This window comes from Arabidopsis lyrata, assembly GCF_000004255.2.
Source record: "Arabidopsis lyrata subsp. lyrata unplaced genomic scaffold ARALYscaffold_5, whole genome shotgun sequence".
Lineage (NCBI taxonomy): Eukaryota > Viridiplantae > Streptophyta > Magnoliopsida > Brassicales > Brassicaceae > Arabidopsis > Arabidopsis lyrata.
This window is the reverse complement of record NW_003302551.1, coordinates 1480542-1494111: the sequence shown is the minus strand read 5'-3', so window position 1 is coordinate 1494111 and position 13570 is coordinate 1480542. Positions and strand designations below refer to the sequence as shown.

The following is a 13570-nucleotide window of genomic DNA, read 5'->3' as shown; positions in this document are numbered from 1 at the left end:
CGTTTATTTGGAACTTGTTTGAGAGATTGTACACAAGCAAATCACAAATCTTGTTCATTCATGGCTTAGCTAAAACGTAATTTCAAAGATCCTCAAAATAAACTTGGTCAGTAAAAGCTTCACTCAAATCACCAAAACTCATCCTCAGAGCAATTTCTGTATATGTTCAATCTCAAACAAATCACACAACTCTTTTTTTTATTATTATTATTTTGCCATCTTTTTGATAGATGACCGAAGAAATTCAAAAATCGGAAAATAACACATTTACCTTTTTATTATTTACACACATTGACCGAAGAAGTCCAAACTTTTTATTTTGTTTTACTTAACAGACTAAAATCGTGAAATAAATACACGAAATGGTAGCTAGGTCTCTCTTACTGCTAGGTTTTTCTAGGGCTTACTTAAATACTATATAAGTAATTTAACAGATCTCTCTTTCCTCGTTCGATCCGCAATCATGAATTCATCTTTCATAAAGACTAATCTCATCAAGGAGATATTGTCTTCAAACTCAGTCGCGAGGTTTCGTTGTGTGTCGAAGCGATGGGCGTCATCAATGACCAGGTCCTCCGCTAAGCCGCGCCTCTTATTCGCCATCGCAGAAAACGGCGACGATAGCGCAGAAACTTGTGGTGTGTGGAGCTTCTTCTCATCGCCTCAGTTTGAGAATCCATATGAGAAATCGTCGTCGACTCTTGTAGCAGCTGCTGAATTTCATGTGAAGTTCTCTCCAGAAAATTTGAGGATCAATTATTATGGTGACATAAAATATTTTTCAATTGGCTACGCTTCTGGCTTGATCTATATCTATGGTTGTCGATACCAAGCTAGACCTCTGATATGTAACCCCAACACAGGACGGTATGCAATCTTACCTAATCGTTATACTTATAGAAAAGCGTATAGCTTTTTCGGGTTTGACCCCATTGACAAGCAATACAAGGCCTTGTCCATCCGTTATCCATCTGGTCCAGGACGTAACAAAATTCTTACATTTGGAGATGGAGATCTCACGTGGAGAAAGATCAAATTTCCCTTAGGACGACCTGAAATTAAGAGTGATGGGATTTGCATCAATGGGGTTTTGTATTTCTTAGGTGAGATAGGTGAAGGATCTTGTGATTATGTGATAGTTTGCTTTGATGTTAGGTCTGAGAAATTCACGTGTATTTATGTAGGAAGGTTTTGTCGATTGATAAACTACAAGGGCAAATTAGCTGTGATTTATTGGGAGGATGATGTCGACATCTATGAGATCTGTGTTTATGGGAAGGATCTCGATGAGTATTTGGAGGAAAATCTCGACGTTGATGCCACTAACGAGTTGCATTTGTGGGTTCTAGAGGATGTTGAGAAAAAGAAATGGTCTAAATATGCCTACACTTCTAAATACACTTGGTCTAAATATGCCTACACTTGGACCGATGATACATTCTTCCGTCGTCACCTTTCCATCGCTGGAGCCACTGCTTCAGTTGAAATAGTGTTTTCCATGCGTAAGTATACATCTAAACAACCGTTTTATGTTTTTTACTTCAATCCCGAAAGGAACACTCTCCAACGTGTTGAAATCCAAGGTTTTGGTGAAGCGTTTAAGGAAACTTGTAGCGTTCGCACCTTTGTAAACCACGTAGAGGATCTTGATGTTAACGATTTAAAACAACTCAAGTCAGTCCATCCTCCATTGGTGGAGCCAGAATATTATGATCGATTCGAATCAGAATCAGAATCAGAATTAGACTAAGAAGGGTCAAGGAGATGAAGGTGAAAGCAATGGGCATGTCCTTTTGTGCTCTTTATCTATGCGGTTTTTTTTTTTCTCTCGGTTTTTCTCTCTCTTTTAACTAGCTTTATACATCTATTCAACAGTTCTGTGTTTAATCCGAGAATATTTGCTTTAATTTTCAACATTGTTTCTGCTGGATGAGATTTTTTGTCCTCTATTCTTTGTCAACATCTTGTTGTGTTTGTCATTTGAGTAATTTATTTCATGATGACACTTTGGACACAAATACTTAATGGGATTTGTAAAAATGTTCACTGTAATTGAAGAAAACGTTCTTACAGTTGTACTATTCCTAGTTTATATTAGCCTCAGAGTCTTCCATGTTCTTAGATGATGCAATTTCTTGTTAGATTAGTTTTGAAAGGTTGAATCTTTTGGTTCTCTGTAACAATGAGTCTTGTCTTAGATGTTGAATCTTGTATTTTAGTACATGAGAATGAACTGGGAAAGGAATTTCAACAAAATTAACGAATTAAACTGATTCTTCTGGATGAATTTGTCCTCTGAAAGAAATAGTCTTGCACTTAAAAGGCATTGGCAGCTAACTCCCCCACATAGGTGCATCATTATGTTTTTTTATCCACAAAACATAAAACCCTTTATTAGCAGTTTCCAGGTTGTGAAGACCATCTATAAATTGCGTATCCGACTTACAAGAAAAACAAGATCAAACGCCTCAAGACTCTTCTCAATGTTATAACAGAGAAGAAGCAAAATAGAAGAAGAGAAAAACTCACAGAAATCCAATAGATATTCGAGTCTCATAATTCAATCCATCAGACATCCGTAAATCGCCCAAATGATCTCCCATAAGCAAAACATTCGTTCGCTGTATCATGTTTGCATTTTCTTCATCTTCCTCACCAAGCAAATATACCTTTGAGCTGTCCATCATCATTGAACATCATTCTGTTAGATACAATCCTAACATTCTTGAAAGTTCTATGAACGTTCTGCCTCAAAACCTGGTAAGAAAGTGAGTATATAACAAAAGCATATTCATTATAGAGGCAGCACAAGTCATTATAGAGGCAGCACAAATAGGAGAGTAACTCTAATTAACTAATACTCTTAAGATTCACCTCTTCAATGACAAATAAGGTCAATTAAGATACTAATAGTTGTTTCTCTCACCTTTGAAGTATTGCAAACATGATTTCAGTTGATGAAAACTGGGAAAGGAATTTTTAACATTGTTTCTTCTGGATGGTTTCTATACAAAGATATCCTCATAGCAATCTCTGTAACGTTTATTGTGAAACTCAATGCACTAAATGAACATGTTTCAGAGATTGTACACAAGCAAATCACAATCTTGTTCATGGCTGTGCTAAAACGTAAACTCACAGATTCTCAAAATCATGGTCGCCGAGTCGAAAATCCTGAATGTTCGAACCATCAAAAGATGAAAATCACCAACAAGCACACCGATCTTCAAACATAAACATAACAAGCACTTGAAGGCAATTGAAACACCAACAAATTCCCGTAGTAGCAATCTCTCTAACGTATAATCTGCAACTCAATGCACTAAATGAACATGCTTGAGAGATTGTACATAAGAAAATCACAATCTTATTCAGGGCTTAGCTAAAACGTAAATTAACAGATCTTTCACTTACATCAAGATCACCAGAATTCCCCATAACAATCTCACCCAATACACAAAATGAACATGCTTGAGAAAAATCACAAATCTTGTTCATGCATGTATTTAGCTAGAACGTTTATCATGTAAGTGAAAGCTTTAATCTCTCTAAACTCAACACACTAAATGAACACACTACAATCTACCTTAAAAACAGATCCTCAAAATAAACTTGTTCAGTAAAAAGCTTCAATCAAATCACCAAAAATCATCCTCAGAGCAATCTCTATATATATACGTTCAATCTCAAACAAATCATGGAACCATTTCATCAAGAATTAGCTAAACCACAAACCTAGAGAAGTGAAATTACCACAAAAACTGATCCAACAAAACCATAATCAAGAAGCCTAGATCATGAATCACCCAATTTAGCTTCTTCCAATTTCTCAATCCAATAGCTAGTGGCCCACTTGGACGTTAAAGTTAGCCCATTTTATGTTTTTCTTAACGGACTAAAATCGGGAAAGAAATACACGACCGTAGCTAGGTCTCGTTATTAGTATACATATAGCTTTAACAGATCTCTCTTTCTTCGTTCGATACGCAATCATGAATTCATCATCTTCCTTAACGAATGATCTCATCATGGAGATATTGTCGAGATTACCTTCAAAGTCAGTGGCTAGGTTTCGTTGCGTGTCGAAGCGATGGGCATCAATGTTTGCTAGTCCCTACTTCAAGGAGTTGTTCGTGACCAGGTCCTCCGCTAAGCCGCGTCTCTTATTCGCCATGGCAGGCAACGTAACCGAAGAAGATGACTATGTGTGGAGCTTCTTCTCAACGCCTCAGCTTGAGAATCCATATGAGAAATCGTCACCAACTCTTGTAGCAGCCGCTGAATTTCATGTGAAGTTCTCTCCAGAAAAGTTACAGATATATCATTCTTATGACCCAAGATATTTTTCAATTGGCTACGCTTCTGGCTTGATCTATATCTATGGTTGTCGATACCAGGGAAGACCTGTGATATGTAACCCCAACACAGGACGGTATGCGATCTTACCTGATCGTTATACTTACAGAAAGGCGTATAGCTTTTTCGGGTTTGACCCCATTGACAAGCACTACAAGGTATTGTCCATGCGTTATTCATGTGGCCCTGGTCATAATAAAATTCTTACATTAGGAGATGGAGATCTCACGTGGAGAAAGATAAAGATCTCACCAGAACGACCTGAAATTGAGAGTGATGGGATATGCATCAATGGGGTTTTGTATTTCTTAGCTGTGGGAGTTGAACTGAAGTTTGAATATGTGATAGTTTGCTTTGATGTTCGGTCTGAGACATTCACCTATATTGGCGTAGAAAGGTTTTGTCGATTGATCAACTACAAGGGCAAATTAGCTGTGATTTATTGGGAGGATGATGAAGACATCTATGAGATTTGTTTTTATGGGAAGGATCTCGATGATTATTGGGAGGAAAATCTCGATGCCATTAATGAGTTGCGTGTGTGGGTTCTAGAGGATCTTGAGAAACAGAAATGGTCTAAATATGCCTACACTTGGACCGATGATAAGTTCTTCCGTCGTCACCTTTCCATCGCTGGAGCCACTGCTTCGGGTGAAATAGTGTTTTCCATGCGCAAGTATACATCTAAACAACCGTTTTATGTTTTTTACTTCAATCCCGAACGGAACACTCTCCAACGTGTTGAAATCCAAGGTTTTGGCGAAGCGTTTAAGAAAACTTGTACTGTTTGCACCTTTGTAAACCACGTAGAGGATCTTGATGTTAACGATTTAAAGCAACTCAAGTCAGTCCATCCTCCGTTAGTGAAGTCAGAATATTATGAATCATCAGATTCAGAATCAGACTGAGAAGGGACAAGGAGATGAAGGTTAGAGACGATCATTGGAGCTAGTTAGGTGAAACAATGGGCATATCTATGCGTTTTTTTTCTTTTTTGTCAACCTTATCTATTTTACTATATTTCTCTCTTTAACTAGCTTTATACATCTCTGTTAGTTCTATCTTCTATGTCTTTAATCTGAGTATATTTGCTTTAATTTTCAAAATCGTTTCTTCTGGATGAGATTTGTCCTCTGTTCTTTCTTTGTCAACATCTAAGAAAAACCCATTGTTTCAACTTCTCAAAACTAAGCTAACAAAATTGCATAATGTAATAACATGAAGACTGATGCTAATATAAACCCGGAATGGTAGAACTGTAGGAACAGAGGACATGTTCTTAATTTTTACAGATTTGGTTATCTGTAACAATGGGTCTTGTCTTAGATGTTGAATCTTGTATTTTTTATAAACAAAACAATTTAGTACATGTGAATGAATTAGGAAAGGAATTAAACTGATTAGTGTTGTATACTCATTAATGGTGAAGAAGGCTAAAGAGGCATATGACACACTATGTCAAAAGCAGCAAGCTAATTCAATGAATCCAAGTAGCAGCTCAATGATAGAAGAACATGAGGCGTATAAAAGATGGGAATTTGTAGCGGGGCTGGAGGAGAAATATCTCAAGCAAATATCTAAGTTGCATTGGTTAAATGTGGGTGATATGAACAACAAAATGTTTCATAGAGCAGCTGTTATGAGGGAAGCAAAAAACAGTATCAAGGAAGTGGTATGTCAAGATGGCCGGGTTCTAGTAAAAGAAGATGACATAAAGTCCGAGGCTGAGAGATATTTTCAAGCCTTTTTGCAACATATCCCTAATGACTTGGATCATCAAACTCTCACTCGTGTTGTCTCAGGAGAAGAAATTAAAAAAGTTTTGTTTGCCATGCCAAACGATAAGTCTCCGGGCCCTGATGGCTATACTTCTGAATTTTACAAAGCATCTTGGGAGATTATAGGCACGGAATTTATATTGGCAGTACAATCTTTTTTTGCAAAGGGTTTCTTACCAAAGAGTCTTAATGCTACCATTCTAGCACTAATCCCTAAAAAGAAAGGTGCTAAGGAGATGAAGGACTTTCGGCCAATCTCTTGCTGTAATGTACTCTACAAAGTGATCTCAAAAATCATTGCAAACCGGCTAAAAGGTATTCTCCCAAGGTTTATTGCTGGGAATCAATCGGCTTTTGTTAAAGACCGTCTCTTGATCGAAAATGTGCTTCTCGCCACTGAACTTGTCAAAGACTATCATAAAAATTCTGTCTCTGCTCGTTGTGCCATAAAGATTGATATATCAAAAGCCTTTGACTCCGTTCAATGGTCATTCCTGGGTAAAGTTCTCTCGGCTTTAAACTTCCCGCCAACATTCATTCACTGGATTATGTTATGTGTTTCCACGGCCTCTTTCTCGGTTCAGGTCAATGGGGAATTAGCGGGATATTTCCGAAGCTCTCGTGGCTTAAGACACGGCTGCTCACTCTCACCATATCTATTTGTTATAAGTATGGACGTGCTCTCGAAAATGCTCGATAAAGCTGCGGTAAATAGAAAATTCGGATACCATCCAAGGTGCAAGAAGTTGGGTCTCACTCATTTGCGGATGATCTTATGGTATTATCGGATGGACAAGTACGCTCTGTTGAAGGTATCGTCGCAGTTTTTGATGCTTTTGCTAAATGCTCAGGTTTAAAAATAAGCATGGAGAAATCCACTCTTTATTTGGCTGGAAATACGGTTGCATCTACTCATCAGCTAGCCTCGCTTTTTCCATTTGAAGTAGGCCACTTACCGGTCCGTTACCTTGGGCTACCATTGGTAACAAAGAGACTCTCAGCGGTGGACTAGAGGCCATTGATCGAGCAGCTCCGAAAGAGAATTGAGTCGTGGACTTCACGGTTTCTCTCTTTTGCAGGTCGGCTAAATTTGATTTCCTCCATCTTATGGAGCATCTGCAATTTTTGGTTGGCAGCCTACCGCCTACCTAGCGCTTGTATCCGGGAAATAGAAAAACTCTGCTCCGCTTTCCTTTGGTCGGGTACTGATCTAAACTCACATAAGGCTAAGATCTCATGGGATAATGTATGCAAGCCGAAGCAAGAGGGTGGTCTTGGGCTGCGGTCGTTAAAGGAGGCCAACACAGTTTGCTGTTTGAAACTTATATGGCGAATAGTCTCGCACAGCAACTCTCTATGGGTTAAATGGATTCAGTCCTCTATTCTTAAGCAGGCTTCTCTCTGGTCTCTCAATAACGATACCACAAAGGGTTCTTGGATATGGAAAAAGCTCCTCAAGTACAGGGAAATGGCGAAGCCTTTCTGTAAAGTGGAAGTCGGGAATGGGTTAAAAACCTCTTTTTGGTATGACAACTGGTCATCAATGGGCACTCTGGTGGACAGTGTTGGCTCTCGGGGATTTATAGACATGGGGATAAGTAAGACGAGCTCTTTAGCTGCTGCTTGGGTTAATCGTCGACGGAGAAGACACCGAAATAACCACTTGAATGCCATAGAAGAAGAACTGCACCTGCAGCGACAAAAACAAACTGAGAGTGAGGACAAGTTTCTTTGGCGTGGGAAACATGACATATTCAGACCAAGTTTCTCCACGAGAGATACGTGGAACCACATTCGAACCACATCCACCACAGTCTCGTGGCACAGCGGAGTCTGGTTTGCACACGCAACACCAAAATATTCATTTTGTGTGTGGTTGGCAGCCCATAAGAGACTCCACATGGGGGAACGTATTATTAAGTGGGATCATGGAGCCTCGGGAACATGTGTGCTTTGTCAAAATCAATTGGAGACCATAGATCACCTCTTCTTCTCATGTCAATACAGCTCCACGATCTGGAAAGCGCTTGCGACAGGGCTTCTTAAATCTCGGTACACAACCGACTGGACACTCATCCTCGAATATATTTCAAACCAACAACTAGCTCGAGTGGAAGGATTCCTCATCAGATATGTTTTTCAAGTCGTTGTATACACGTAATGGAAGGAACGAAATGGGAGACGACATGGGGAGAATTCACAACCAGCTGATACTCTAATTGTCTGGATTGATAAGCAAGTCAGAAACCGGATTTCGGCAATCCGCATACAGGGAGATAGCCGATATGAAACAGCCTACCAAGCATGGATAAGAGCTCGTGTTTAAGATCTTCCTCTACCAAGTTATTCTAAACTTCTTTTTTCAACTATTCTTTTTCAAATACCCGTTGCACAAGTTGTAAAAACGATCTTATTTTTCTTTTGAATATAATTTAACATTAGATTCAAAAAAAAAAGATTAGTGTTGTATACACCTAAACATATCTCAAACAAATTATGGAACCATTTCATCAAGCCTAGATCCAATTTAGCTTCTTCCAATTTCTCAATCCAATAGCTAGTGGCCCACTTGGACGTTAAAATTAGCCCATTTTTGTTTTTCTTAACCGACAAAAATCGGAAAATAAATACATGATCGTAGCTAGGTCTCTCTTTCTTGGTTCGAGCCGCAATTATGAATTCATCATCTTCCATAACGACTGATCTCATCATGGAGATATTGTCGAGATTGCCTTCAAAGTCAGTGGCTAGGTTTCGTTGCGTGTCGAAGCGATGGGCGTCAATGTTTGCTAGTCCATACTTCAACGAGTTGTTCCAGACCAGGTCCTCCGCTAAGCCGCGTCTCTTATTCGCCATCGCAGAAAACGGCGACTATAGGGGAGAATCCAATGGTGTGTGGAGCTTCTTCTCAACGCCTCAGCTTGAGAATCCATATGAGAAATCGTTGTCGACTCTTGTAGCAGCCGCTGAGTTTCATGTGAAGTTCTCTCCAGACGGTCTACTGATCAATTATTATGGTGACATAAAATATTTTTCAATTGGCTACGCTTCTGGCTTGATCTATATCTATGGTTGTCGATACCAAGCTAGACCTCTGATATGTAACCCCAACACAGGACGGTATGCAATCTTACCTAATCGTTATACTTATAGAAAAGCGTATAGCTTTTTCGGGTTTGACCCCATTGACAAGCAATACAAGGCCTTGTCCATCCGTTATCCCTCTGGCCCTGGTCGTGATAAAATCCTTACATTTGGAGATAATGGAGATCTCACGTGGAGAAAGATAAAGTTTCCCTCACCAGAACGACCTGGTATTAAGAGTCATGGGATGTGCATCAATGGGGTTTTGTATTTCTTAGCTGAGAGAGCTGAAATATCGTTTGATTATGTGATAGTTTGCTTTGATGTTCGGTCTGAGACATTCACCTTTATTGACGTAGAAAGGTTTTGTCGATTGATCAACTACAAGGGCAAATTAGCTGTGATTTATTGGGAGGATGATGTCGACATTTATGAGATTTGTTATTATGGTAAAGATCTCGATGAGTATTTGGAGGAAAATCTCGACGCTGATGCCACTAACGAGTTGCGTGTGTGGGTTCTAGAGGATGTTGAGAAACAGAAATGGTCTAAATATGCCTACACTTGGACCGATGATACATTCTTCCGTCGTCACCTTTCTATCGCTGGAGCCACTGCTTCGGGTGAAATAGTGTTTTCCATGCGCAAGTATACACCTAAACAACCGTTTTATGTTTTCTACTTCAATCCCGAAAAGAACACTCTCCAACGTGTTGAAATCCAAGGTTTTGGTGAAGCGTTTAAGAAAACTTGTAGCGTTTGCACCTTTGTAAACCACGTAGAGGATCTTGATGTTAACGATTTAAAGCAACTCAAGTCAGTCCATCCTCCTTTGGTGCAGCCAGAATATTATGAATCATCAGATTCAGAATAAAACTTGTAGTGTTGTCATTTTGTGCTCTTATCTATTTTACTGTTTTTCTCTCTTTAACTAGCTTTATACATCTATTATTCAAGAACATGGTTTTGTTGTTTCTGTTAGTTCTACGTCTTTAATCCGAGTATATGTGCTTTAATTTTCAAAATCGTTGCTTCTGGATGAGATTTGTCCTCTGTTCTTTGTCAACATCTAATACAAGACCCATTGTTTCAACTTTTCAAAACTAAGCTAACAATAAATTGCATAGTTTAAGAACATGAAGACAGATGCTAATATTTTGAACAAAAAAAAAAAAGAAGACTGATGCTAATATAAACCCGGGATGGTAGAACTGTAGAGGACATGTTCTTAAATTTTACAGATTTGGTTATCTGTAACAATATGGGTCTTGTCTTAGATGGTGAATCTTGTATTTATATAGGAAAAAAAAAGAATCGATATGGCCTTAAAAAGTGTAAGTACTTGATGATCATTTTAACAATCTAACAATCACTGTGACACGATTTGAAATGATTTTCACTACTTTAGGTCTTCTACCGGCGCTTCGAAGTAGTGAGGCTGCCAGTTTCTTCTTTGAAGGGCTGAGTCGACACATCCGATAAAGCCGGGAGCCTAGAAACACTTCCTTTCCCTTTCCTCGCATTTGGACCAATCACTTCGATCATGTATCTCCACCCATCAATCGGTCTTCTCCTACTGAATATGTGTTGCTTTATAAAACTCGCTATCTGCGCATCGATCAAATTTCAAAAACATGCCGAAGAAATCTAGAAAGTCCCACGTTTGGAATGGTTCTATTGCAAGATATCAAACTTATATGAAAACAGATTTTTGATGTATAGACAATGGGATCATTTGTATGAAGATTTGGGTGGTACCTGAAATTTGCAGAAGGCAGTCCGACGATCAAATTCTTGGAGAAGAATGTCTTCTTCTCTTTGTGACATCTCCCAGAGATTTCCATCTTGTTCCTTTGCTGTTGATTCCCAACCATCAGGCTTGTTCTTCAGTTCAGATCCACTCGAAACCTCCAATTTGTCAAAATCATGGTCTACAGAGTCGAAAATCCTGAATGTTTTCAACCATCAAAAGATCAAAACCACCAACAAGCACACCGATCTTCAAACATGAACATAACAAAGAACTTGAAGACAATTGAAACCCCAAGCAAATCCAATAGCAATCTCTCTAACATATATCATGCAACTCAATGCACTAAATGAACATGCTTGAGAGATTGCACAGAAGAAAATCAGAATCTTATTCAGGGCTTAGCTAAAACGTAAATCACAGATCTTTCAATTATATCAAAACCACCAGAATTCCCCATAGCAATCTCTCAAGCATGTTCATTTTTGTGAAACTCAATACACTAAAATGAACATGCTTGAGAGATTGTACACAAGAAAATCACAAATCTTGTTCATGTAGTTAGCTAAAACGTTAATCATAGATCTTCAAACATAAGCATGTAAGTGAAAGCTTCAATCAAAATCACCAAAAATCATCCTCAGAGCAATCTCTATATATGTTCAATCTCAAACAAGTCATTACACCATTTCAAAGATTAGCTAAACCACAAACCTAGTGAAGTAAAGTATAACACAAGACTGATCCAACAAAAACCCTAAATCGAAATTGAAATTAGGGCAAAAAACAGAATCCTTACTCTGAACAACTATCAAGAAGCCTATCAATATCATCAGCTCCACCACCAGATCCAGAATCACCTAATTTAGCTTCTTCCAATTTCTCAATCTCTTTAACCCACAAAGAAGCATGAACTCTTTGTTTCTTCAATCTATAATCTTTCTTCATCGTCTCCAAACTATAAAGCGATGATGATGATTCTTCTCCATCTCCAATCTCTTTCTTATTCTTCTCTTCTCTCTTCTCCACTTTCCCACTCTTCCCTCTCCTCTCGTTCCAATGCTCATTCATATCTTCTACGAACGCTTTTGCTTCCACATCGATTTCTTCAGTCGTGGCCGTTGATTCTTTTACAGAGAAGTTAACATCTGTCTCCCATGGAGCTCGTATTTTATCTGTGAGATCATCTGGTAACCAAGCTGATTCCCAAGCGTCGTTCCATTTGTCTTCATCGTTTCCAGATTTTGTGGACATCAAATTGACGAGAATCGATGGGAGATTTAAACGGGTATGCGAAATTCTTGAAGAAATTGGATTCGGGGTTGTTCTGGTGATCAATCCTATTACACGATGAAGTGAATTCATCTTCTCAGTGAGAGTGGTGTACGAAAATGTAAGCTTTTTTCTACAGAGCGATAATGGTGTTTTGCTGAGTAAAATCAGAAACTTAAACCCTGCGAGATTTTAACAAGAAATGGGCCTTAACATTATTAGGCCCAAATTTTTAGTTGGGCTTTTCTTTAACAACACATGTTTTTTCTGAATTTTCGAATTGAGAGTGATATGTTGAAGAAAGAGGAGTATTATTCTGCAAAATTTTGATATTCCTATAAAGATCTTATATTTGAATGTCTTTTTTTTTTTTTTTTAACTTCTCTCCTTATATTTGAATGTCTATTTATATTTTTTAGTATTTATATTTGTCTATGGGATTTTACATAAAGTTTGAACATAACTTATGTTAGTGATGTCGTTGTGTCCTAATTTCGATTCATCTTGAGCCTTGTTTGAAAAATCGCTAGGCGCTAGTCGGGCGGTCGGCATGGGCCTAGCGATTAATCGGAAAATCGGATTAAAATCGGGGATTAATCGGGGATTAGTTTTAGGGTTATTTTAATATTTTTAAAATATATTAATCCAATATTGTAAAAATTTATGATTTTTATTACAAATTTATGATTTTTATTAAAATTTGAACACAAGTTATTGTAAAACATCACAAACTCCCCATTCAAATGATTGAATAACAAAAATAAAAGGTTTTTTTATACTTGCAATCTAAAAAATAATCGGGGTATATAAGATAAGGTGGAAAATAATCGGATTAGGCGGGAAGTAATCGGATTAGGCGGAGAATAATCGGGTTACTGATTTTTTAGGGGATTAGTCATTAATCGAGGCGGATAGGGTGGGCCTAGCGATTAAGCGGGGAGTAATCGGGGCTAGGCGGGGATTTTTAGAACAGGGATCTTGAGTAATGTGCATGTGTGAGTTGTAGACGATAAAAAAAAATTCTAGTTATTTTGTTTAAATACATTATGTAATCGTGTATATTGGCAGAGAGCAAATGAAACACTCATAAGCAAACAACGTAAAAAGAGCATTATAAATTTATAGTTAATTACTTGACCCAAAAAAAAAAAATTATAGTCACAATTTGAACAACTCTATTAGAAAAATCATTTTGGTTCACAGTCTTCGAATTGCTTCGATTGATAAATACTAGCTTGGGTTGGAATTTGTTTTCGACACTAAAATTACGAAAATCTAAAGAGCCTAAAAGCTAAAGGAACAAAACGAAGGAGTCCAAAAACATTCATAA

The 13570-nt window shown here is 38.0% G+C and overlaps 4 protein-coding genes across 5 annotated transcripts; 3 read left to right on the top strand and 1 right to left on the bottom strand.

Annotated features, from left to right (window-relative positions):
* The first annotated feature begins 375 nt into the window (after positions 1-375).
* LOC9312914 (F-box protein At2g16450) lies at positions 376-1962 on the top strand. 2 transcript variants are annotated; one of them, XM_021025958.1, is made up of 2 exons: positions 376-1103; positions 1185-1962. In XM_021025958.1, the coding sequence occupies exons 1-2, from the start codon at positions 464-466 to the stop codon at positions 1748-1750; spliced, it is 1206 nt and encodes a 401-aa protein (XP_020881617.1). In that variant the 5' UTR covers positions 376-463; the 3' UTR covers positions 1751-1962. The 2 variants fall into 2 exon arrangements, with proteins under 2 accessions (XP_020881617.1, XP_002876846.1); XM_002876800.2 differs by having other exon boundaries at positions 376-1962.
* Positions 1963-3979: 2017 nt separating this feature from the next.
* Positions 3980-5442, top strand: LOC9312913 (F-box protein At2g15640). The gene has a single exon (XM_002876799.2). It carries the CDS (start codon positions 3993-3995, stop codon positions 5262-5264), a length of 1272 nt encoding a protein of 423 aa, XP_002876845.1. The 5' UTR covers positions 3980-3992; the 3' UTR covers positions 5265-5442.
* Positions 5443-8799: 3357 nt separating this feature from the next.
* LOC9311247 (F-box protein At2g16450) lies at positions 8800-10199 on the top strand. The gene has a single exon (XM_002876798.2). The coding sequence runs from the start codon at positions 8809-8811 to the stop codon at positions 10090-10092; it is 1284 nt and encodes a 427-aa protein (XP_002876844.2). The 5' UTR covers positions 8800-8808; the 3' UTR covers positions 10093-10199.
* Positions 10200-10405: 206 nt separating this feature from the next.
* LOC9311246 lies at positions 10406-12409 on the bottom strand. Its single transcript, XM_002875132.2, has 3 exons — positions 11768-12409; positions 10977-11166; positions 10406-10826 (listed from the first exon to the last, which is right to left on the bottom strand). The coding sequence occupies exons 1-3, from the start codon at positions 12331-12333 to the stop codon at positions 10632-10634; spliced, it is 951 nt and encodes a 316-aa protein (XP_002875178.1). The 5' UTR covers positions 12334-12409; the 3' UTR covers positions 10406-10631.
* Positions 12410-13570: the final 1161 nt, after the last annotated feature.